The sequence below is a fragment of the Oryctolagus cuniculus genome, chromosome 20 (assembly GCF_964237555.1).
Source record: "Oryctolagus cuniculus chromosome 20, mOryCun1.1, whole genome shotgun sequence".
Taxonomy (NCBI): domain Eukaryota; kingdom Metazoa; phylum Chordata; class Mammalia; order Lagomorpha; family Leporidae; genus Oryctolagus; species Oryctolagus cuniculus.
Window position 1 is genome coordinate 35,917,711 of NC_091451.1, and position 26,473 is coordinate 35,944,183.

The window sequence follows — 26,473 nt, forward strand, 5'->3', positions numbered from 1 at the left end:
AAATTAGCTCAATGTGACTTCTAAAGCAAGAAATCCACCCATCTTATCAGGTGACTTCCTAATTCATGGCCGATGTCAGTCACTTTATTTATGAGACAGAGACACGTGTCAGAGCACCCCATCTGCTGGTTCACTCCATAAATGCTCAAAAAGGTCAAGGCTGGGCTGGGACCAAGCAGGGAGCTAGAAACTCAACTCGTGTCTCCAATGTGAGTGACAGGAACCCAATTATTTGAGCCATCACCACTGCCTCCCAGAATCTGCTTTAGTAAGAAGGTGGAGGCAGGACAAAGTGTCAGGTACTGACCCAGGTACTTACTACATGATGGGACACTGGCATTTTAACTGCCAGACTAAGCGTTTGCCGCAGCAGACATTTTGAACGGCCCACAAAAGCCCAGTGGAATCCATGAAATCTGTGTTTCACAGAGCATGGCCCGTTTAAACACACTGTAAAATATTTAAGAGTGAAATCGTTTTGTGGTATATTAGGCTGCAGCTTAAGCAAAAGTCATTCTAACAAGCACAGCCCAAAAGGCAACAAGGCTTTACATATTCCACTGACACGGGCTCATGAGCACGAATGTTCCAAAGCATTCCGTTCCAATGACTTCAAATCTGATTCAGATAATTCCTAAGTTAAAAAGTCAAACCATGCATAAAAGCTGCTGTGACAGAAGATTAGGATCTTTTAAAAAATATCCCAGGGTCAGTGCTATGGCACAGCGGGTTAGCCACATCCTGGGATGCTGGTATCCATGTGAGCACTGGGGGTACCACTTCTTATCCAGCTTCCTGCTCACATACCTGGGAAGCAGTGGACAGCCCAAGTGCTTGGGCCCCTGCCACCCATGTGGGAGACCTGGCTGAAACTCCTGGCTCTTGGCTTCGGCCTAGCCTAACCCTGGCCATTGTGACCATGTGGAGATGAACTGGCAGATGGAAAGTCTCTGTCTCTCCTCTGTCTCTCCGTCTTTCAAAGAAATAAACAATAAAATAATACATCTGATTTTAGTTGAACAGAATCCTGGAGAAAGCTGTCAGATTAAAGATGCTTTATTAATCAAATTGCAAAGTCCTTTTCAAAAATTACTTTATCCTCATATAATTTACAGTGCTTGACAGAAATCAAATATGTTTAGACAACTGTGTCAATAGTAAGCAGAATGCAACAGATTACAGGGAAGACCAGCAAGATACCAAATGCCTAGGGTTTAAGAGAGAGGATCTAACTGCTGACAGATATTTGGGTCTTGTGGCTTGGCAAACAGACTGTGGCTGCAACTTGCCTGGACGCTGGTACTGTGGCACATACACGGCTCTGAAGGAAGAAAGGTGGAAACCTGGGCCAAGAAGCCACTTCAGAACCACTGCTTAATAAAAATGGGCAGCTACCTGGGATAACTGCAGCAGGTACAACCTTTCCAAGAAACTGAACACAAAAGAACATAATGAATTAGCATTGAATGCTTTTTGCTAAAATATAACTCTATTTCTTCCTCACTAGTGAAAATACTTCAATTCTACCCTGGAGAGAGGAAAGAAAGACTTTCACGAGTAGGCTTAAACTTTAAAATAAATTCTGAATTATAATTGGGTAAGATATCCAAGTTCTACATTCATTCCTCATTCTGCTGTCACAAAATAGCACTGATTAATAGTTTCCTTAAATGAACCCAGAGGTAAGTGAGAGATCTAGATATCCAGAGATAATTTAAAAACAACATTTCTAGGGACAACTGTGTAAGTAAATTACCATAAATATTAGGGAAGATGTTTGTTCCTTTCAAAAGAATAAACCAACCTCCTCATTCTGATCAAAACCCTATTTTCTGACAAAGAGTCTAAGAATACAAACTTATTTGTGCAAAAGCAGCAGCAAGTGAGACAGTGACTACGAGCGAAGTGCAGCCTGCTGTGGGAGGGAACCTGCGGTTAACCTGAAAAGGCTCAAGATTCCAACAGCGAGGAAGAAACGACCAAACCTCAACACTGCAACAGCGCAGGGCGCTTCTAACACAGGCTCTGGAGTCAGCAGAGCCGGAGCTCAAATGAGCTGTGCAACAAAACACTGACCTCACGGAGGTTTTTGTTTTTCATTCAGGATTTTTTCCTGCAAGACTCAGGTACTACTGCAGGTGCTGGGGATACATGAGAACAAGACAAACACAACACTATGCTCACAGAGCTGAGAGACTGGCAGCCACCTGGATGCAACGTGGCAACAACCAAGATAAAGAACAAGTCCAGGGTCTAACGAAGCCGTGACTAGGTCCCTAATTCACCAAGGCATGGATCAGGAAACCTGCTGGGAGAACAAGTCCGCTAAAATCCCAAGGCTGAGGAGGAAAGCAAACATGCTGCTAGGACACGCACAGGCAGAGAGCACTGGCCTGCGCAAAGGCCCGAAACAGACCGCCTGACACTCGGGGAGTCAGCAGTGACTGTGGCGGGGCCACAGGCGCTGAGATGCAGAAGGTGCCCATGGAGCTAGTCAGATGGAGCCTTCAACTCCTCAGAGACTTTGGGTTTACACTGAAAGGAATGGGCAGTTGGTCCAAGAGTTTTGAATAAGAGTGACAAAGTCAGTTATCGTGCTCAAAACACCAGTAGCAAAGCCGTGTTCAAGGGCATGTAATTTGAAGTCAGACTGCCTGTGGCTCTGTGACTTAAAGGCAAGCCATATAACCTTCAGCAAACTACCTACCTGCTCCATACCTCCATTGCTCCTCTGTAAAAATGCAAGTAGCAGAACCAATGTCGTTCAATTGATACAAAGACTCAATGAGTTAATAATTGCAAATCACTTAGCCCAGTGAATGGCATACAATGTTTTAGTTTATCTTTTTTGACTTCAAAACAATTTTTTACATTTATTTATTTATTTGAAAGAAAGTTACAGAGAGAAAGGGAGAGAAGGAGAGAGAAAGAGACCTTTCATCCACTGGTTCGCTACCCAAATGGCTGCAACAGCCAAGGCTGGGCCAGGCCAAAGCCAGGCGCTTCATCCAGGTCTCCCATGTGAGTGAAGGGCCCAAGCACTTGGGCCATCTTTCGCTGCTTTCCTAGGTACATTAGCAGAGAGCTAGATCAGAAGTGGAATAGCTGGGACACAAACCCAGTGCCCATATGGGATGCTGGCATTGCAGGCTGTAACTCACTACACCACAACATTGACCCCCTTTAAAATTCTTGCTACAGGGGCCAGCACTGTGGCGTAACAGGTAGTTACTGCCTGCAGTGCCAACATCCCACATGGACACTGGTTCCAGTCCCAGCTGCTCTATTTCTGATCCAGCTCTCTGCTATGGCCTAGGAAAGCAGTAGAAGATGAACCAAACCCTTGGGTCCCTGCACCCACATAGGAGACCCAGAAGAATTTCCTGACTCCTGGCTTCAGATAAGCCCAGCTCTGGCCACTGTGGCCACTTGGAGAGCGAACCAGCAAATGGAAGATCTCTCTCTCTCTGCCTCTGCCTCCCTGTAACCCTGCCTTTGAAATAAATAAATAAATGTTTAAAAATTAAAAAAAAAAAAAAAAAAAACACCATACTTCCTACAATGTGGAGAGAGCTCCAGGAGTAAAGATAGGGCTAAAGACAAGGCTATCGTTTTGGGAGGTTGTTACAATCCAGGGCATGACAATGATTACAGGGTGGTACTGAGAGCAGAGAGAACCTAATGAACCTCAGAGTTGTTGGTAAGGACCAGACAGAGAACTTAAACTGGGGACCTGGGAGGCAGGGCTCATGTCTAAGTTTTGGTTTGGGTGAACAGTGGTAGGGCACGTGTCTAAGTTTTGGTTTGGGTGAACAGTGGTGCCATTTTCTGATACAGAGAGAAAGAAAAGTAGCGTTGGGGAGGAAAATCAGGTTTATTTTCTTCCCCCAAATATGGGAATGCACCTGCTTCATGTTATTACAAAGGTAAGTGAACTGACAGGCCACCTTCCCATTCCAACCCTGTCCAAACAGTTGACTCCCAAGCAACACTGTTTTAGGCACACAATCATAACAAACAGTCTGATGGCAGGAAAAATATCCCAGCACTTAAGAGCTCTCGCCACAATGAATGCACTATACCTGTCTGGCAACACCACAGATCAACAGTGAGCTTTTAAATGTTCCTGAATGTTGAGGCCAGTGCTGTGGCATGGCGAGTAAAGCTGCCGCCTGCATGGCGATATCCCATATGGGTGCTGGTTCGAGTCTGGACTGCTCCACTTCTGATCCAGCTAGCTCCCTGATATGGCCTGGGAAAGCAGAAGATGGCCCAAGTGCTTGGGCCTCCACACCCATGTGGGAGACCTGGAGGAAGCTCCTGGCTTTGGATTGGCACAACTCCAGGCGCTGTGGCCATTTGGGGAATAAACCAGCAGATGGAAGACCTCTCTCTCTGCCTCTGCTTCTCAAATAAATAAACCTTAAAAAAAAATAAAAAAAAAAATAAAAACCTTGCTGAATGTGTAGCCCCTGCAGATTCCTTATCGAATGGGAGAATGGGATGCCTGCTTAAGTCCTAGCCTAACCCCCAACGGTGCAGTGAGAGCAGGGTCCTTCTCATTCTTCCTTTAGGTGTTGCCGGACTCTCCTGTCCAGGAGTTCAGTGCTTTCTTAATTGAAATTTTGCACCCACTACTACTATCAGTTTTTTTAAAATAACTTTTTACAGCGTAAGGAAAAAGTACAATGCTCTATTTATAATAGCACAAAATTGGAAACAGTCCAAATGTCCTTAGTAGGGGACTGGTTGAATAAAGTATGCAATATTCACAAGATGGAGTTCTGAGCACCAGTAAAAAGAATGTGCAAGACCCTATACTCTGCTCTAAGAGTGATCTCCGTATTTAAAGTAAAATACGGAATAGCAGACATTTCTAACCAGTACTAGGAGAGTAATGGGTTAGAGCAGGGGTGGGAACCTTTCTTTCTGTCAAGGGCCATGTGGATACTTAAAACACTATTTGCAGGCCATACAAAATTATCAACTTAAAAAATCAGCCTGCGGTGCCGGCACACCAGGTTCTAGTCCTGGTCAGGGCGCTGGATTCTGTCCCGGTTGCCCCTCTTCCAGGCCAGCTCTCTGCTGTGGCCCGGGAGTGCAGTGGAGGATGGCCCAAGTGCTTAGGCCCTGCACCCGCATGGGAGACCAGGAGAAGCACCTGGCTCCTGGTTTCAGATCAGCGCGGCAGACATTGGAGGGTGAACCAACGGCAAAGGAAGACCTTTCTCTCAGTCTCTCTCACTGTCCACTCTGCCTGTCAAAAAAAAAAAAAAAAATCAGCCTGGGGCTTGTGCTGTGGCATAGGGTGTAAAGGCTGCCGCCTGCGGTGCCGGCATCCCACATGGGTGTCAGTTCGAATCCTGGCTGCTCCATTTCTGACCCAGCTCCCTGCTATGGCCTGGGAAAGCAGAAGATGGTCCAAGTCCTTGGGCTCCTGCACGTACATGGGAGACCCAGAGGAAGCTCCTAGATCCTGGCACAGCTCTGGCCATTGTGGTCATATGGGGAGTGCACCAGCAGATAGAAGACCTCTCTCTCTGCCTGTGCCTCTCTATAACTCTGCCCTTCAAATAAATAAATCTTTTTTTTTTTTTTTTTTTTGACAGGCAGAGTGGACAGTGAGAGAGAGAGACAGAGAGAAAGGTCTTCCTTTGCCGTTGGTTCACCCTCCAATGGCCGCCGCGGCCGGCGCGCTGCAGCCGGCGCACCGCGCTGATCCGATGGCAGGAGCCAGGAGCCAGGTGCTTTTCCTGGTCTCCCATGGGGTGCAGGGCCCAAGCACTTGGGCCATCCTCCACTGCACTCCCGGGCCACAGCAGAGAGCTGGCCTGGAAGAGGGGCAACCGGGACAGAATCCGGCGCCCCGACCGGGACTAGAACCCGGAGTGCCGGCGCCGCTAGGCAGAGGATTAGCCTAGTGAGCCGCGGTGCCGGCATAAATAAATCTTTTAAAAAAAATTAGGCTGCCTTAGATTTATTGCATCTCAAGTCCTGACTTTGGCTGCCTTGGCAGGGCCCAGCCTAATGATTTTGTGAACCTTATATGCAGGCCAGAAGTTCCCCACACCTCTGGGTTACAGGAACAGAGATGGGAGTCTGCTTGGTTTTTCCCTGAATATAACTTATTTATATTTTTAATTTTAGAACTACATAAATATTTTACATCATTATAAAACAAGATCTTAAAGGAAAAATCAATCTCTAAAACTTGAAAACAAATGAAACCAAATATACCAAACTATAAATCAAATTAGTGACCATACCAATATGTTAAGTGATCTTAAAATATAGTGATTAAAAAACAAACAAATAACAATGATTTGACGGGCTGGCACTGCTGCATAGTAGGTTAAGCCTCCACCTGCAGAGACAGCATCCCATATGGGCTCCAGTTCATGTCCTGGCTACTATACTTCTGATCCAGCTCTCTGCTATGGCCTGGGAAAGCAATGGAAGATGGCCCAAGTGCTTGGGCCCCCGCACCCGTGTGGGAGACCTGGAAGAAGCTCCTGGCTCCTAGCTTTGGATTGGTGCAGCTCTGGCCATTGTGGCCAATTGGGGAATGACTGAACAGATGGAAGATTTTCTCACTCTCTGTCTCTGTAACTCTACCTCTCAAATAAGTAAATAATCTTAAAAAAAAAAAAAAAAAGATTTGACTGTATATCCATTATGGGATATGCCCTAAGAACAGAATTTCAAAAATCTATTATTCATCTTAGTTATTATTTTATTATTTAATGATTATTAAAAATTATTACATTAGTATTAACATTAATACTGTTATTTTGAACACTTAATTATGTTACAGCACTAGGAATAGGTTTTCAGCATAAAGAAAGTTAAATCAATGAAGTAAAAACTTCACAATCTTAAATTTGACCTGGAAATATCAGTGTGAATGCACAATGTATTTTTCTCTTCCTGGTCTATCTACTGAAAAAGTATAGAGGTAATGACAGCCCTGTAGCAATGATACCCCCAAAAGCCAGCCTGTGGTTTTAACATACCTATTCTATTTTACACAAAAAGAAATCAGGGGTCCATGGAGAAATGGCTGAGTTCGGGCCTAAGCAATAAATCCTGGGCATCTCTGACAGAAAGCAAGGAAACTGCCAATGACTGGGTCACACCCAAAGGACACAAGCACCAACTTGATTAGGCTCCCAACAGCCAAAGATGGAACAATCTGAGGACGAGGAAGATACTACCCACACCAGACTGAAATACAGATATGGAGGTGAGCATTCAGCCTACCAGTGAAGAAGCCTACATCCTACCCTGGAGTGGCCAAGTTCAACTCCCAGCTCTGGCTCCCGAGTCTAGCTTCCTGCTAATGCAGGCGCTGGAAGCAACTATACTGATTCAAGAAATAGGGTTCCTGCTACCCATGGAGGAGACCTGGATAGAGTTTCCAGCTCCCAGGCAATGCTGGCTTTTAAGGAGTGAATCAGCATAAGGAAGCATGCATTTTCCCTATCTCTCTCAAAAAAAGTTTAAAACATTAAAAAAAAAATGTAGTAGGAATTGCAGCACAGCAGGTTAAGCCAATACCTGGGATTATCCACATCCCACATGGAAGTGAGTGCCTTTTGGGTTCCAGCTACTCAGCTTCTAAATCAGTTCCTCAGCCGGCACTGCGGCTCACTAGGCTAATCCTCCGGCTGTGGCGCTGGCACCCCAGGTTCTGGTCCCGGCTGGGGCACCAGATTCTGTCCCGGTTGCTCCTCTTCAGGCCAGCTCTCTGCTGTGGCCCGGGAGGGCAGTGGAGGATGGCCCAAGTGCTTGGGCCCTGCACCCGCATGGGAGACCAGGAGGAAGCACCTGGCTCCTGGCTTCAAATCAGTGCAGCGTGCCAGCCGCAACGTGCCGGCATAGCGGCCACTTGGAGGGTGAGCCAACGGAAAAGGAGGACCTTTCTCTCTGTCTCTCTCACTGTCTAACTCTGCCTGTCAAAAAAAAAAAAAAAAAAAAATTAGCCAGCATTGCCACTCAATAGGCTAATCCTCTGCCTGCGGTGCCAGCACCCTGGGTTCTAGTCCCGGTTGGGGCACCAGTTCTGTCCCAGTTGCTCCTCTTCAGTCCAGCTCTCTGCTGTGGCCTGGGAGTGCAGTGGAGGATGGCCCAGGTCCTTGGGCCCTGCAACCGCATGGGAGACCAGAAGCACCTGGCTCCTGGCTTCGGATCAGCACGGTGCGCCAGCTGCAGCGCGCTGGCCACAGCGGCCATTGGGGGGTGAAGCAACGGAAAAGGAAGACCTTTCTCTCTGCCTGTCAAAAAAAACAAAACAAAACAAAATAAATAAATAAATAAATAAACCAATTCCTCAAGGTAGCAGATGACAGCCCGAGAACGTGGGCTCCTGCCACCCCATGGGAGACCCAGAGGGAATTCCTGGCTCCCAGCTTTAGCCTGGCCAGCCCTGGGCTGTTGCAGCCATTTGAACCAGAAGATCTCTCATCCTGTCTGCCTTTCAAATAAACAAATAAACCTGTTTTAAAAATCTTAGGTACTTAGGGGGCTGGCGCCATGGCTCACTTGGCTAATCCTCCGCCTGCAGAGCCGGCATCCCATATGGGCACCAGGTTCTAGTCCCGGTCGCTCCTCTTACAGCCCAGCTCTCTGCTGTGGCCTGGGAGGGCAGTGGAGGATGGCCCAGGTGCCTGGGCTCCTGCACCCGCATGGGAGACCAGGAAGAAACACCTGGCTCCTGGCGATTGGCACAGCACTGGCTGTGGCGACTATCTGGGGGTGAACCAACAGAAGGAAGACCTTTCTCTCTGTCTCTCTAACTCTGTCAAATTAAAAAAAAAAAATCTTAAGTACTTAAAAAACAAATAGCAAAAAAAAAATACAATAAATAAATGTATTCTAAAAATTCATAAATGGGGTGGGAGTGTGGGTGGGAGGGCATGGTGGAAAGAATCACCATGTTCCTAAAGTTGCGATTATGAAATGCAGTAAGTTTGTAACTGTAAAGCCGCACAGGTCTGCATGTATTCCTACAGACTTACTTCTAAGGGTGCAATTTAAAAACTTGCCATGGGACTCCAAATCCCCTTGAGCTGAGAGACAAAAATACCATCTTAAGCGATAAAATGATCCTATGGATAGGATTAAGTGTTAAGAATGATCACATAGATAGGATTAAGTGTTAAAGTGATCATATAAATAGGATTAAGTGTTTGGTAATAATAATAGAGGGGCTAAGCCTCTGCCAGCAGCGCCAACATCCCATATGGGAACCAGTTCCAGTCTCGGTTGCTCCTCTTCCAATCCAGCTCTGTGCTATGGCATGGGAAAGCAGAGGAAGATGGCCCAAGTGCTTGGGCCCCTGCATCCGCACAAGATGATCTATCAATCTCTGCCTCTAACTCTTTCAAATAAATAAATAAATCTTTTTAAAAAGAGACTAGTTTAAAAAAAAAAGTGTCTACACAGACATCATCCTGCATATTGGACATGCAGAAAATGTGCAATAAATACTGGTTCAAATAAATAACAATAACATTTCCCTAGAAACTTCAGTTTCTCCTTCCCAAAATAGGATAGACCCCAGGCCAATTACTAAAGGCCACTATCCCCCTCACCACCGTCCTGACCAGACGTCTCCCGGTGGCCCCAGGCCAATATAATGTCTACCGTCCCGACCTTACATTCCCCCAGCTCCCCCATGCCACTGTAATGTCCACCGTCCCGACCTTATGTCCCCCGGCTCCCCCATGCCACTATAATGTCCACCGCCCTGACTGTACATCCCCTGGTGCCCCCAGGTCACTGTAATGTCTACCATCCCAACCGTACGTCCCATGGTGCCCCCATGCCACTGTAATGTCCAGACAAACTGGACACTCTGCAGTTCTCTAGTCTTGAGAGCCTTGGAATGTCCTTCTACTGTTTCTGCCCAAAATCCTATCCTCCTGATGGCTTTGTCTCGAAACTGAGTTCCCCCATAAAGCCTTCTCTGAACCTTCTAGTCTAAGCCATTATCCATGTAGTTCACCTGTGATATCTGTAACATCTTACCTTGTACCGTTACTTTTCAGGTACACTTACATTTTTATGTAACACATAATTAAGGACTAACTCTCCCTCTCTCTGTAACTCTTTCAAATAAAGAAATTTTTAAAAAAAGATCAACTATTTGCCCATCCAGCAAATAGTTACTGAACACTTATTTTTTAAAGATTTATTTATTTACTTGAAAGGCAGTTACAGTGGAGAGGGAGCGGTCTTCCATCCAATGGCTCACTCCCCTAAAGGCTGCAACAGGGGCAGCGGAAGACGACCCAAGTGTCTGGACCCACGTGGGAGACTCAAAACAAGCTCCTGGCTTTGGATCAGCCAGCTCTGGTCGTTGCAGCCATTTGGGGAGTGAAACAGCGGATGGAAGACCAACCTCTCTCTCTCACCCTCACTCTCCCTGTTGCTTTACCCCTCAAATAATTAAAAAAAAAAAAAAAAAAAAAAAAGACTGCAACAGCCAGGGCTGGGCCAGGCTGAACCCAGGAGCTTCTTCCAGGTCTCCCACGTGGGTGCCAGGGTCCCAAGTACTTGGACCACCTTCCACTGCTACCCCAGGTGCATTAGCAGGGAGATGTATCAACAGTGGAGCAGCCCGGACCTAAACCGGCACCCACTTGGGATGCCATCGCCGCAGGTGGCAGCATAATCCACTAAGACACAGCACTCGCTCCTAGCTCCTACTATACTTTGAACTAAGTATGCAACAATGAGTAAAGAAAACCACAATCCCATCAATCACAAAAGAACTTCCTCAGGGTTGTGAGAAATGTCACACACGGTGGACACACTGTGAGGACAGAAGCAGAGGTCACAGCCAAGTTTAAGCCCAGACACCGCGGGGACTAGCATCCTCACACGGCCAACCCCAGCCAGGCTTGCTGCGGCCACTAACCCAAGGCCCACGGGAGCAGCAGACTCTTGTAACAGCTGAGCCCCGGCCAACACAGCCACTTAGCTTCGCTTACAGGCGGCACACACCCCGATACAAGGCGTTAAGCTCTGTCAAGTGCTTCCACTTTCTGAGCTCAGCGTGGCTCAGGGCCTGTCCGATTCTAGAGTCAGGAATAAAAGCCAACTGAGATCTTTAATCCCGTTGTAATGCTGTCTTTTGAGGAGTGTCAGACATTCACCAGGTAGGTGAATTCACCGCGCGGCCTCAATTTCTAACAGCGCTCCCGAAGCTTACATACTTACTGCTGTGAGCCGGGCGCACGACAGACGCGCAAGAAACAAACTCTGGCCTGGTGCTGCGCGCATCTGGAAACTGGTTAGGATTTGGATCCCAATGCCTCACCAAAGGACAAGAACCCAATGAGGACTCTAGAAGTTAAAAATGGGCAGTGGAAAATTCGAGGGCACTTCAAACACTGTGAGGAAAACGGGAATTAAAAGTTTTGTGCCCAAAAACTCTTTGAAAGCCCATGCGCAGTGTGTTCATGAGTCGCATTCCTCGTGGCCTTTTTGAAGACTGTCGTTTGCACGCGTATGCATGGATTTCAACATTTTCTGCGCCCAAACAAGCTTGCCGTTTAGTCCCATTCGCCACAACTTTGTGAAGGACCCTCGGCTGTAATGAAAACGCCTGGTATTTGCAACAGGCGTCTCCTTGACAGGTGGAGAGTTCCCCCTTTGAACGACTAAGTCGCTTAGGAGCGGAGAAAGAACGGACGCCAGCAATACGGGAACATCTTAGCCCCAGCCCCAAGGCCGCTCCTCCGTTTTCCTTCCCCCTTCCACCACCCCACTACTCGAGCCCCAGGAGAAAACCTTTACGTTCCAAAACCGGAACGAAGCCTAGAGCCCTTCCCAGAACGCTTTGCAGCGCCGCGGAGAACTCTGGGATACAAACGGATAAACAATCCCAAGGCCACAGCCCAGACCGGGCGGTTAAACTGCCGCTTGGACCCACCGAGTACCTCCGCCGGTCCTTCTGCGAGCTTACCTTTCCGGGAGCTCCCACCACCGGGGGCCTCACTCACGCCCGCAAAGGCCGGGAACAGCGCCATCAACGCAGCTTTCTCCGCCGTTCCCCTCTACAGAAATGGCGGCGGCGGCCAAGCGCCGGTTTGAAGCCTCCGCCGTCGCGGTGTATGCTGGGAAGCGTGGTTTCCCTCGTGCGGGCTGGGGCTTGACCTCAGACCAGGCGGAGTGGGCGGAGGGCTAGGGGGCGGGGAAGGGGCGGGGCCAAAGGGAGGGGCGGGGCAGGGCGGCTTCCTAGTGGCTGCAGCCTCAGGTGTCTGTGAATACCGGAAGCGCGGAGACCGGGAGACCGCGCTGTTCAGAGCCGGAGTCCTCGGGATTCCGATTCCACCGTGAAGTCGCAGCGTGGCTTGCCAAGTCAGTTTAATAAAACGGTCTAGAGGCCGGCGCTGTGGCCTAGTGGGCTAAAGTCTTCACCTGCAGCACTGGCGTCCCACACGGGCGCCGGTTCTGGTCCCCGCTGCTCCTCTTCCGATCCCGCTCTCTGGCCTGGGAAAGCAGAAAAAGATGTCCCAAGTATTTGGGGCCCTGCACCTGCACCTGCACCTGCACCTGCACCTGCGTGGGAGACCCGGAAGAAGCTCCGGCCGTTGCGGCCATCTGCGGACTGAACCAGCGAATGGAAGCCCTCTCTGTGCCTCTCCTTCTCACTGTCTGTAATTCTACCTCTCAAATAAATAAATAAAAATCTTTTAAAAATAAAGATAAAATGCTTTACTTTCCTCATCCTGGAGGAAGACTGAACGCACAAGCGTTGTGTCTGGCCCATGAAAACTCGAGCTGGCTCCAGTCAAAGCCACGTGAGACGGCCAAGCTCCGATGGGTCTAACACCCCGGAAAGGCCCGATGGGGGTCAAAGCTCTCTTAGGAAATACCTTTCTGAATCAAGCCTCCTACAGAACTATAGGGGCTAAAGGACAACTTACAAGATTTCACACCACATGGAAGCAGTCAGCCAAACTCAGAACGGGGGAAATTACAGACAACTAATAAGCAAGTTTCTCTGAGGAATTGGATGACATTGAGAGGACAAGACAAATCACCAAATGCAACATATGGCCTCACTGTGATTCACTGTGTGTGTTTTAAGATTGATTTGAAAGGCAGAGTGACAGACACAAATCTATCCACTGGTTCTCTTCCCAAATGGCCACATCGGCTGGGGCGGGGCCAGGCCAAAGCCAGGAGCCCGGAACTCCAACTGGGTCTCCCACATAGTGGCAGGGCCCAAGTACTTGGGCCATCTTCTGCTATAAGCAGGGAACTGCATTGGAAGAGGAACAGCCAGGACACAAACTGGCGCCCATTTGGGATGTTGGTGCTGCAGGTGGAGGCTTAGCCTACTATGCCATAGCACCAGCCCTAGGGCCATCTTCTGCCTTCCCAGGTGCATTAGCAAGGAGCTGGATTGGAAGTGGAGCAGCTGAGACACAGACGGGAGGCAGTTTAACCCGCTGCACCACCAAATGATTCTTTTTAATTCTGTTAGATAGACTGTTAGATTAATACACTGAGGTTATTTTTTCAAGTTCTTGCATAGTAAAGATACAAACAAGCATCTGCAAGTAAAGAGACAGAAAAATGAAGATTTTTGTGTGTGTGGATCTCAAGGAGTTTAAAGATCTTTAGCGTTAAGCAGGAAATTAGAAATCAGAGGTGCAAATCAATGAAAAAAATAGGCAGACCCGGGAAGCTGCAGACCTGCGGAGACCGAGGTCGTGGGAGCCCTTCAAGCTTTGAAGTCCCTGAGGCAGCAGTCACGAGGCAGCAGGGACGGCAGGGCCGCACGTCTGCAGCTTTAGGCCTCAGGCGCTGCCGGCATGGCCCTGAGTCACCTCAGCTAGCAGAACGGCATCTGCCTGCCTCAGCCCATCCCGTCAGGGCACGGGGATGCCAACAGCGTTCCCCAGTGCCTCTTGCCTTTCCACCCCAGAACAAGAAGAATTAATAGGGAACTAAACCCTCAAAAATAATGTTTCTGTAATAGCTCTTGGCATATTAGGTATTTTGTGTACTCGCCAATGTGTAAGAAAATTTGGCTTCAGTGACCCTCTCCCGTGAGCAGTTTAAAGTGTGCAATCGCGTAACTGACAGGATTTAAGTTAGTGGAGCCTGAGCAGTTTCAGGACATCTAAGAGACTCTAAAGGTCGCCATATTTGTAAGTGTGATTGATTAGATTTTAAGGATTAAAGCTAGAAGAAAATTGATGTTATCGTAACTAAAGCACCTGAGAGGGAAATAAAATGTATTAAATGTGTATGAAATAGATAAATGCCGAGCAGAGGTCAGGAAACTTCTTCCTAAAGGGCCACATAATATTTTTAAGGCTTATCTATTTATTAGAAAGGCAGAAAGAGAGATCTCCCATCCACTGGTTCCTTCCCCAAATGCCTGCAACAGCTGAGGCTAGGCTGAGCCAAAGCCAGGAGCCAGGAACTCCATGTGAGTCTCCTACATGACAGGAACCCAAGCCCTTGGCCCATTATCTGCTGCCACCCTGGCACATTAGCCAGAAGCTGTAGTGGAAGTGCAGAGTAACCAGGACTGAAACTGGACACTCCAGTATGGAATGCATGTATCCCAGACTGTAGCCTAACCCACCACATCACAACACCCGCCTTATTTTTTTTTTTTAATAAGCAGATTAATCTTTATGGGCCAGATGATCTGTCAAAGAAACACTCACTCAGTGTTCCAAGATGTGATAGCCCAGAGCTGGTGGAGAAGCAGAGGAAAGCTGCCTGTAGAAAGAGAAGGGTAAAACTTTTATAGAATATTCCCAAAACTGGGTCCACTCGTATAACACAGGAAGCCAATCACTCACGCCGCGAGGTAGAAGAAAGCAGGTGTTTCTTGCAAAGCACAGGGCACGAAGCAGGGCAGTGATGACCTAACTGCTGGGATCCTTGACGAGTTAGGGGTGAAGGTTCCTACTGAGATGAGGGATCAGAGTACTGAGCTTGGTCTGCAGTGCTCCTGACCCTTCGGTTATTGCGTGGCAATATCGTATTCTTTAAGGAATTTTGATGATAGAAAACTGGGCTCTGGTCAGAGGTGGTGGTTACTTCTTATTCAGGACCTGGACTTCCTGGAAAAGAATTCCTTAAAAACAAGACCAAATATCAAGATGTCCACCTATGGTGAGATCAATGATCTCATGTGCCTTGTGATCAGAAACCCTGTAGGGCAGCTGTGCCACTCCCTCAATTTATTTTTTAAAATTATTTATTTTAAAGCAGAGTATCAGAGAGAGAGAGAGAGAGAGAGAAACACCTTTGGAAGAACCTCCCATCTACTGGCTCACTCCCCAAATGACCACAACAAGCCAGGAACCAGGAACTCCATCCTGATCTCCCACATGGGTGGCAGGGACCCAAACACTTAGGTCATCCTCTGCTGCCTTCTCAGATACGAAAGCACAGAGCTGGATTGGAAGCGGAGTATCCAGGACTCCAACTGGCGCTTTGATATGGGATGTCCATGTCACAAGTGGCAGCTTATTCACCTGTTGCACCACAAGGTGGTCCCCACTAGCTCAATTTAGTGTGTTAATTTCAGCAAAAGCATAGCAAGGAAGTGTTAACCCTAGAGGGGGATGCTGGGAGACCATGGGAGACTTGGACCTGATAGTACCTAGCATCTGCATCAAAGGTACAGTGCAGGGGCTGGGTTTCAACACCAATGTGAGCAGAGGAGGAGGGTCCCAGGGGCTCCGGAACTCTAATTCCAGTTGTCCCTGGAGCTCAGCTTTGCTCTTAGGCTCAGGTGCTAGGAAACAGTCCAATATGCTTATAATACATTTCCCATTTCAGTAAACTAATTCAAGTTGATTTTCTGTCACTTGGAACCTAGAGTTTCTAAACAGCAGAGTGAATGAGTGAATGAAGGCATAAGTGAGGCCATTTCCACAGCCAGCATCACCATCCCAGGGCCTGCAGGTGTGCCAATTAGTTTGCATGATGTATGAAGTTTTAAACTGGTCTACCCAGAACATCTAAAAGCAAACTCCTTTCATCTTCAGAGGGAGAGACTGCACTCACCACGAACTCAGGCGAACTGGAGAAACAGGTCTCAAGGAATTTTCTAAGGGAAGTCCCTATGAAGTAAAACAAAGAAAAGGGTCCTGTGAAAACCCAAGGCATCAGCAAGGACCTAGAAGAGCCTGAGCCGATTCATTGGCTCCATCTGCTTTCTGTTTTGTTTTGGGGTGTGTGTGGAGAAGAAGGGGACAGGATTTCACTGGAAATACCCTAATACGTGCACACAGGTTGAACTTTAAAATTCATGCATGGCCTTTTCAAAGTACACATTTTTCATGAGCTTTTTAAACGCCCTCCATATGCACGGATTTAAAGCATTTTTTCACCAAAATAAATGTAGCTTTTACTTGAACACCCCCATACTTGTTCCTAACTCACAATTCACATACTCAAGAATATGTCTCAGATACGTAAGGTTTTGAGAAGTCATGTAGAAATCAGAGAAGGATGTCACCAACAGCACTTGGTAATGATATTACAAAATAGAATAATTATTAGATGGGGCTCCACTTGGGTTTACCATCCTGTAAGTATTACACACCCAAAACTGTGGGCCTACTTTCTGTCTAGTTTAGTCAAGAAATGCACCAAAGGGCTGGTGCTGTGGTGCAGCAGGTTAAAGCCTAGACTGCAGCGCCAGCATCCCATATGGGCATGGGTTCGAGTCCTGACTGTTCCACTTCTGATCCAGCTCCCTGCTAATGTGCCTGGGGAAAGCAGTGGAGGATGGCCCAAGTGCTCAGGCCCCGGCTTCCATGTGGGAGACCCAGAAGAAGCTCCCAGCTCCTGACTTCGGATTGGCTCAGCTTCAGCTGTTGCAGCCATTTGAGAAGTGAACCAGCAGATGGAAAACTTCCGTGTCTTTCCCTCTCTCTACAACTCTGTTTTTCAAATAAATAAAATAAATCTTAAAAAAAAGAAAAGAAAGAAAAAGAAATGCACCAGAGAGCAGGCACTGTAGCACAGCAGGTGAAGCCCAGCATCCCATATGAGTGTGCCGGATTCAAATCCCTGATGCTCTGCGCTTCCCATCCAGCTTTCTGCCAATGCATCCTAGAATGCAGCAGTGATGGCCCAAGAACTTGGATTCCCACCATCCATGTGGAAGACCCGGATGGAGTTCTTAGCTCCTGGCTTCAGCCTGGCCCAGTCTTTAGGAGTGAACCAGTAGAAGAGTCAGTCTCTCTCTCTCTCTCTCTCTCCCTCCCTCCCTCCCCTTTCCTCCCTCCCTCCCTCATTCAGCATTTCAAGTAGATGAAAAATAAATAGGGGCCATGGCTCACTTGGTTAATCCTCTGCCTGCAGCACTGGCATCCCATATGGCCGCCAGGTTCTAATCCAATTGCTCCTCTTACAGCCCAGCTCTCTGCTGTGGCCCGGGAGGGCAGTGGAGGATGGCCCAAGTGCTTGGGCCCCTGTGGAGACCAGGAGGAAGTATATGACTCCTGGCTTTGGATCGGTGCAGCACCAGCCGCAGCGGTCATTTGGGGAGTGAACCAACAGAAGGAAGACCTTTCTCTCTCTCTCTCTCTGTCTATAACTCTACCTGTCAAATAAATAAAATAATAAAAAAAGAAAAAGAAATAAACATTTTTTAAAAACACACCAGAGCAGCCAGCACAGTGGCATAGCTGGTGAAGCTGCCACCTGCAGTGCCAGCATCCCATATGGGTGCCAGTTCAAGTCCTGGCTGCTCCATTGCCAATCCAGCTCTCAGCTATGGCCTGGGGAAGCAATAGAAAATGGCTCGAGTCCTTGGGCCCCTGCACCCGCATGGGAGACCTGGAAGAAGCTCCAGGCTCTCGGCTTTGGATCAGCCCAGCTCTGGCCATTGCAGCCTTCTGGGGAGACATCTTCTGCTGTTTTCCCAGGTGTTTTACCAGGGAACTGGATTGACAGAGATGACCTTTGGAGCAACTAGGACTGGAACTGGCATCCATATGGGATGCCAGCCTTGCAGATGGCAGCTTAACTTGCTGTGCTGCAATATCAGCCCCTGGACAAAAGGTTTAAAAAGGTTAAATGAATATTCTTGAGTAGCTCACTCTTAAACTAGTACTTCTCAAAATTACCTGAATTTTCAGCTTATGTTGGGATTACAGCTTTCCTAAAGTGATGTGTGTTGTTTGTAAGTTATATCGATCATGAAAAAGATCAATGAAACAGCATATACCTTTCTCAAATAGTTTTGAAGAGAGCAAATAGTTAAATCCCCACTATTCAGGCTGGTTTTCTTTGACTATAAAAGTGATATTTTAAGAACTGGCTTAGTCCCAGTCTCCTTTTAAGACCTCCTTTGTCATGTCAGCTTTTATCTCTGCAACTATTCACTGCTCTTCCAGCTTGTAGGTGTTTCTCTTTTAAGTGTGACTGTAGGAGCTGGCTAGTTTATCTCCCCCCCCCCCACCTTTTATTCCCATCTGCACCTCCATTTCATGGCCTCCTCTCATTCCTCCAAAGAGCAGAAGTGTGGCGCAGTGGGTGAAGCTGTCACTTGGGACACCTGCATCCTGTATCAGAGCGCTGGCTTGAGCACAAGCAACTCCAAGCTACAGGCTTCCTGCTAATGCACCCAGGAGGCGGCAGATGATGGACCAAGTTCCTGCCACCTACAGGGGAGACCTGGAAGGGATTCCTGGCCTGGCCCAGCCCTGGTTGTTGCAGGGATTTGGGAGTGAACCAGCAGGTAAATCAATGAATCTCTCTCTCTCTCTCTCTCTCTCCCTCTCTCCCTCTCTTCCTGTCACTCTGCTTTTAAGTAAATAAATAGATCTTTTGTAAAAAGAGCAGACGTATGAATTTTTTCACATAAAGTTTCCAGTTATAGGTGAAAGTATCTAAATTAATGTCCACTTTTGCTTACTTAATTAGGAATACGTACAGGAACTATCCTCTCCTACCTGTCTAAGCAGGATGCAGGAAATCTTTCAATGCATGAAAGTAGAAGGAAGATGGGGAATTATCACTCCTCTTCCCATTACCCTTCCTGGGCCTTTTCTTTCTTTCATGTTTTTCCATTATCATAGGGTAAATGTCTCATCACAGTTATAACTCTCCTCTTAGTGTTGTATGTGAGCATTTCTGTTGCATTCCAAACCTCATATACATGTATTAAACATGTGACATGTCATCCAATCACAGTGGGACTTAATGGTTCCTTATGGCTAGGTATTTAGCAAACCTCATTCCCTGTGTCATCTCATCCATGTTATCCATGGACTCACCCAAACAGGAAGTTGCTGGACAGGCTGGTCAGTCACAGGATCTTAGGTGGTAGCTTGTCCATCGGTAGCAGGACGGGTGTTTGTAAAGATGAGCGGCAGCTACCAGAGCACAAGGACTGAACACGAGGAAAGATCAGCCGAGGAGAGCGAGGCGACACTTTCCGAAAGGACAATATAACCTCGAAGAGTCAAAGCAAAGCCCCACAAAACGCTGACCCAGCTAAGGTCCACACTGTGTCCAACATCATGTACAGAGATCCAACAAGCAATTCTGACCGGAAGAGTCAAGTGCAGAGGTCATCTAGGTCAAAAGACAAGATGACAACAAACGTAAAGCTCTCCATTGGCTTTATGTGTGATTCTGGAATAGGACAACACTTCATTTCATAAAATAGTGTAAGTGTTCTAACGAGCTGGGCTGTGGAATTTGGTGGTAGGGACAGAAAAGTGCTGGAGAAAGCAGAAGCAAAAGCAAATTGGTCATTTCAAAGGTACTCTCCTTGTCAGGCAGGAGCAGGGAGACAGAAGGATAGAAAAGCAACTGATTAACACCAGGCTACTTGAGGTTACCTTTTCCATAAGGAGGAAAGCAGAGGAAATTTCATTATCATGTGTGAGAAACTGGCCTGTTTGGGAATCTTGGCTGTTATTTCCCTCCTGCTTTCTTTTTCTTTTCATTAAGATCTATTTGAAAGTCAGAGTTACACAGAAGCAGAGGCAGAGAGAGGTTTACTCCCTAAATAGCCGCAACAGCCAGGAGCTTCTGGGTCTCCCATGCCGTGCAGGTGCCCAAGCACTCGGCCCATCTTCCACTGCCTTCCCAGGCCATAGCAAGGAGCTGTCTCGGAAGATGAACAGTTGGGACTTGAACTGGTGAGCATATGGGATGCTAGCACTGCAGGCAACAAGAAAGAGAGACAGATCTTCGATCCTCTGATTCACTCCCCAAATGCCTGCGAGAACCAGGGCTGGGCTAGATTGAAGCCAAGAGCCAAGAACCCAATCCAGGCCTCTCATATGGGTGGCAGGCATCCAAGTACTTGAGCCATCATAGCTGCCTCACAGGGTGTGTATTAGCAAGAAGCTGAATCAAAATTGGAGAGTCAGGACTTGATCCTAGTACTCTGATATGGGGTGCAGGCATCCCAAACAGTGATGTAACAGCTGTGCCAAGGCCTGTCCCTATAGCCATAATTTTAAATGCTCAGCTCCCATCCTGATTTTAAATCCCACAACTTCTGTTTATTATTTAAGCTTATTGTTAATACTAATGAAATGACGTATTTTGCCATTCATCTAGTGTCTATGTTTTATGTATGGCTATTATCTCAATGATACCAAATTCTCCTAGGAGTACTAGCTGCATAAATATTACTTCCAGTATCCACACCAGGAAATGCTTGATTCCTTTCTGCCTTTTTATTAACATAGGGAGCTCACTGTGCTCAGAAGGGAAACTCTTATGGCCTAACTCGGATCTCCCCGTCCCCTCCACTCCCACATTCTGTTGTATGAAATTGAACCATCACCTTCTTTCCCCAGCTCCCTCCCCTTCCAAGTCTCTGTGCTGATTCCCAGCACTCACACAATGCAAATATTCCTGTCTCCTTTAGCGATCCCACTTCTTTCATCACCGCTGGAACAATGAACTCCCTCAGTTTTTACATAATACCTGCTACATGAATGCAGGTTTTTCTGTGAAGATGAGCATAGCTTTCATTCTATCCTCTAAGGGCCCATGACCCTCTCCTCTTCAAAAGACTAGAAATGATCCGTTGTGTTGACCAGTACTATCATTACACTACACTTGTAACATTCAAGCAGCCTCCTGACAGGTCTCCTGTCTCCTTCCAGTCCATTCTCTACAGCAGTGCCACTCTCTGTATCCATCGCTTGCATACAAGGTTTGACTGCTTCCACTCCTCCCAGGCTGGCATCATGGCACCACCACATCACTCTGATTCCTGTTTGCCGCTTTCATACCAGGAATGGCTCCCCTGGCCTTCTCTCCATTCCCGACCACACCCAGCACTTCAAGGCCAAACCAAAGACCAGGAATGGAGGGCCTGGTTTTGATGACTGAATAACTGAGGGGGATGAGGGTCTGAGGCTCTTGAGAGTTGGAAATGTCTGTTTGGGAGTTGTCTGCACAGAAGTTCAGAAACTTGGAAAAGAAGGAGCTCTCCAATGCTTTAACCTTGAAAGATGAGAGCTCTCCAAGGTTTAAAAAAAAAAAAAAAAAGGCAGAAAGCAGTCAAGTGCTCACTCTCTCATTCTCAATTTCTAGGTGTTCCATCCTCGCTCAGCAAAGAGTAGCACTTGAAACTCACAGAACGAATATGGAATGTTACTTTGAAAATCAGGGGCTAGTGCTCTGGTATAGTGGGTAAAGCTACCACTTGCGGTACCAGCATCTCATATGGGCACCAGTTCATATCCTGGTTGCTCCACTTCCACTCTCTGCTATGGCCTGAGAAAGTAGTAGAAGATGGCCCAGTACTTGGACCCCGTACCCATGTGGGATACCCGGAAGAATCATCTGAGATGCTCCTGGCCATTTGGGAAGCGAATCAGTGGATGGAAGATCTCTCTCTCCCTCTCTCTCTCTCTCTTGCTCTGCAACTCTGCATTTCAAATAAATATATAAACCATAAAAAAGAAGAAAATCAAACATACAAATAGTTTTTAAAATTTATGAGAGGCAGAAAGAGATCAACAGGCAGAGAGATCTCCCATCTGCCAGCTCACAGCCCAGATGCCCACAATGGCCACGACTGAGGCAGGGCTAGAGCCAGGAGATGGAACTCAATCTAGATCTCCCCTATGGGCGGCAGGGACCCAATCATTTGAACCATCGCCTGCTACCTCCCAGGGTCTCTATTAGCAGGAAGCTAGAATCAGGAGTCAAAGCAGGTAAAACGTCCACCCCAAAGGGTCAAAATCTGTGCACAAAAGGTGCTGAACAAAGTACTTTGTCAAAAATAGGTGAATCATTGCCCGAGTTCTTACGGTGAAAATTGTTATTTAGGGAAGCACTGTCATTGCCAAGCTGCTCTCAGCAGTGCACTGAGAGTCAGGGGACAAGCTTAATAGGTGCCCATAAAGTATACATCTTCCTGTTACCATTTTTCATTGATATGATCACAAAGTAAATCTAAAGTGGAAACAAAATACATTTCAAATTAATAACTGGCAAATAATCATCTCAGGCATTTGCTTAATGGCCATTAGAACCCGTACCTCACCCCAGGCATGATGTTGAAAGAATTCCTGTCTTCTTGCTGACACATTCTACACGGAGAGCGTAAACATGTCCACAGCTAAGGTAGGTGTCCACTGTGCTGGTCAGTATTAATATTACACTTGGGCTGAACAGAGAACACACAGCAGGGGCTGATGCACGCTGCATAACCGTGCTAGCCCTGTTATTTATGCAGGTCCAATTAGCTGCTCCTGAAGCAGAAGACCCACCAGGAAGCAGGTGGCTCAGCAGGCAGGCTTGTTCTTCGTGCCCACAGTGCTCAGCCGGAGAAGGTTCTGGCAAGCGAGCACTGTCTTCACCTGCAGCCGATAATGGAGAATCCCCCAGGGCAGGAACACCTCCAGCTACCACTGACGCACACCCACCTCGTTGATCTGCTCAGACTCCAGTTTGCGGTAATTCTACACGACTGAGTTTCCCCCAGGACTTAGTCAAGCCCTTTGCCTGCCACCCTCAAGGAGCCTTTTTAAAACCTTTCAATTAAGCTCTTTAGAGCTCCAAAAAGCAAACTCTGGAGACTTCCTCCACACCCTTATTCCCAAAAGGGTGCACCTGTAGTGTTCCGCCCACATTCAGACTGCACAACCAACTGTGCCCACGGCGAGGGGAGGGTTTCACCACAGGAGAGCCCTCCGCACTCCCTGCTGCTCTCCTTTCATGCTAGGAGAAACTGAGGTATAGAAACCCTGAGCCTGGGCCCAGGACTGCCCGTGGGCCCTGGCCTGACTTCTCCCGGGCAGTAGACACACCATGCGTCCCAGTCCTTTCAGCCAGGGGTGACAAGAAGGAAAAAAAAAAAACAATCTGAAATGTCCTACATTGAATTACAGGGGCTAGAGGATGGAGAGGGGAAGTTAGCCGTTAACAGCTATGGGGCGAAGTCAGCAGCAGATGGCATGACATTCCTGCAGGTGTGTGGAAAGCTGAGCTCAAATCAGAGCTGACCACCAGGGCCACTGCATCCCGTTTCCGTGTAGCCCTGACCGATCCAGAAGCTGCCATCACTCCTCCTCGCAGCCTGTCTGCCTGTCCCGGAGCTCTGCCCACTCCCCACGCCCCCGCCTCTCTTACCTCTTAGTCAATTTAGATTCAGTGTGAATCTCTTCCCTCCCCCATGTTTTTGTGACAAAAATACTCTCAGCTCTAGAGCTAATGGACATCTTTCCAACTACTGACTGGCCTTGCTTCCGGATGTGTGGGAAGCTGTCCCAGGGCTTAGTCCTTTTCCTGACTAGCATCTGCAATGACTCAATAAAACTTTGAGAGGGCGCTGATCAGCCTCAAGCATTTCAGATGAACAGGGGCACAGGGTAGAGCTGGCTTTTCAGGAGGTGCAACTCCAGGAGTTCTGAACCCTGGGGCTTTGGAGTCTGATTGGAAAGACATTGTCCGAGTATACTGGAATTTTCTCCATATACAAATTGATTTTCTAACCTTGTCAAACCTGTGCCATCCACGTCCCTTGAAAGTGGGCTACTTTGATGCCCCTCTACAGTGACCCTGTTGTGTGCTCAGGGACCCCAATCCATGAGGCTCCACTGGAAAGTTTAGTCAGCACTGGCAAAGAAGGGAAAGAAAGGGTCAGAGTTCAGTGGTTTTATGATGCAGCCAGTGGTCAGAACCCTGGACTTGAAACCTGGCCCGGGTGCCTGTGTCTTCAGGGAAGGCTTGAAGGTGGCTCGGCAGAGCAGTGGCCTGCACCCTCGCATGGCTCTGGGTAGCCTGCCCTGCCCTGCCCAACCAATGAAAGCTCCTTCACCCTTTCCAGCCTTCCTCACTGGTTTCGGCAGCTGGGCCTTTGCCAGCAACCAAGGGAGAGGCACTGGGCTGAGCTGACTCGTTTAGGACGAGTGATTCCTTCTGGAGGAGAAATCCCATTCACTCAGACACTGGAGCAATGATGTGCTGACTGACAGATGTGACTACTTTTCACTGCAGGTAGGAAACTGTTCCATAACCCATGCTAATAGGATTCCTGGTTTCTGTAGGGCCTTGGAAACTAGTAATTTTCAGACAGGCAGCACAGCCCGTTCAGTGAACTTTCTGCCCTGGGTAAATTCCCTCTCCCGTGGCTCCTCACGGGAGCAAGGAGTGGATTCCTGGAAGGGGGCACTTGGAGCTGCATGGGTGTTTCCTCCTGTGCTTTGTCTGAAAATGCACCTGAGCAAATCACACTTGGGGATATTTCATGGGCTTGCACAGACGTATTCTAGAATTCTCAACTGCTCTGGGAATTGGCATTAAATGAGACCCACCAGCCAATCTGGTTAGCAGTGAAAGGGAGCATCACTTTCCCAGTCATGGCATCGCACAGTAACTCCTCCCTCCACGCACATCATGTCTGAAGGGAACATGAAGGCAGACTAAATGCAGAGAGCCTCTGCCTCAGACTGTCTGAGACCACCAACTGTTGTCTAAGGTAGATAATGGTTTTTGCAAAAATAAGGTTCTCTGATAGGAAAAACTCCTTTTGAATGTTTGTCAATATTTGACCCTTTCAGGTTTATTATTTAAAGATTTTATCAATTGGTTTTGACTTGAGTTTAAAATCGCAGCCACGATCTGTGGGTCAATAGTGTCTCTTGCTGAAGCTTCCGAGGTGTTTTGTTACTGCTATGGTTATTTAAACATTCCTACCCCACCATAGGCCATCTGCTAGTTTGGTGTTTTAACTGACCCATAGTTGTACATCTTGATGGCCTCCAGTGTGATTTTTCAATATACATATATTCAGTGTGAAATGATACCCATCACCTCAAATAGGAAGTCTGGTTTGAGTGGGTCACAGCTATTTCTTTTGACGGAGGCAGGGAGGTGGTGATAGCCAGAGGAACTGCCCTGCCCAGCTGCTACAGCTGGCTGACCCATGTGACAACCCAGTCAGCACCTCCAAAACTCTCTTCCAGGTACCGCTCAAATTTCCCTTCTGCTTCAGTGGAAACCACAAGGTCTGTGATGCTGCAGCTTTATAACCAGTGCCATTCATAAATACCCACCATGGCTGCAGTCTGCATCCCTGTGATGACTTCCACTTCATCATAATTACCATGGCTGATGTTCTCATTCCCATCATGTACCTGACACCATGACACTTCTGAGAGATCCAGAAACAGCACAGAAATGGCCGCAACTCAAGCCCCATCCCCAACTCCACCCTTCTGAACGTCTGATTGAGCCCTGTCCAGACAGCAGCCCCTATGGCTCCAGATCCTAGAGGACTGCTTGAACCTTGCTGATGGCTGCTCCTTCTCTCTTAAGCTTGCCCGTGCTCATTCCTTGAGTGTGTACTTTTGCTTCAGAGGAATCTCGCTTTCCTGCTTGCATTCATCTAGGTCTCTTCCTTGAATTCTTTCTTGCATGGAGACCAAGAACCTATGGGGGTAGGGAATGTCTGGCCTCAGGCTTTGGGAGACCTTCGAAAACATTTGGTCTGGCCCTGTCAATTCAAAATTCAATACATCTATAGCAGGCTAATTTTTCAAGTTCATGATTTTGTATGGCCCATGAATGATGTTATAAATATCTAAATGGGGGCCGCACTGTGGCATAGTGGATAAAGCTGCTGCCTGCAGTGCTCACATCCAATGTGGGCACTGGTTTGAGTCCCGGCTGCTCCACTTGCAATCCAGCTCCCTGCTAAGTGCTAAGTGCATTGGGAAAGCAGTGGAAGATGACCCAAGTGCTTGGGTCTGTACACTCACGTAGGAGATCCGGAAGAAGCTCCTGGCTCCTGACTAAAGATCAGTCCAGCTCTGGCTGTTGCAGCCATTTGGGGACTAAACCAATGGATGGAAGATACTTCTCTGTAACTCTGCCTCTCAAATAAATAAATAAATCTTTTTTTAAAAATCTAACTGGTCCTTGGCAAGAAAAAGGTGCCCCACCCCTGAGAGCCAGGAGCCACCACACAACACTGTCTACATGGCCTGCCACCTGC

At 47.6% G+C, this 26,473-nt stretch overlaps 1 protein-coding gene and 1 long non-coding RNA gene across 5 annotated transcripts in view; one reads left to right on the forward strand and one right to left on the reverse strand.

The window, feature by feature from the left end:
- Positions 1–26,473, reverse strand: part of NRDE2 (NRDE-2, necessary for RNA interference, domain containing) — an 83,826-nt gene that overhangs the window by 42,902 nt on the left and 14,451 nt on the right. For 3 of the 4 annotated variants that reach the window (XM_070065525.1, XM_070065528.1, XM_070065526.1), the window contains exons 3-5: positions 19,275–19,390; positions 14,697–14,751; positions 11,972–12,498 (exon numbers count right to left, since the gene is read on the reverse strand). In XM_070065525.1, the coding sequence (XP_069921626.1) occupies positions 11,972–12,035 (64 nt within the window). In that variant the 5' untranslated portion in view covers positions 12,036–12,498; positions 14,697–14,751; positions 19,275–19,390. Of the gene's footprint in view, positions 1–11,971; positions 12,499–14,696; positions 14,752–19,274; positions 19,391–26,473 lie in introns of those variants that run through there. The other variant, XM_070065529.1, reaches the window with a different exon arrangement.
- On the forward strand, positions 8–4,446 carry LOC138847279 (uncharacterized). The gene is made up of 2 exons (XR_011385011.1): positions 8–3,121; positions 3,279–4,446. It is a non-coding gene; the product is annotated as an uncharacterized lncRNA (long non-coding RNA).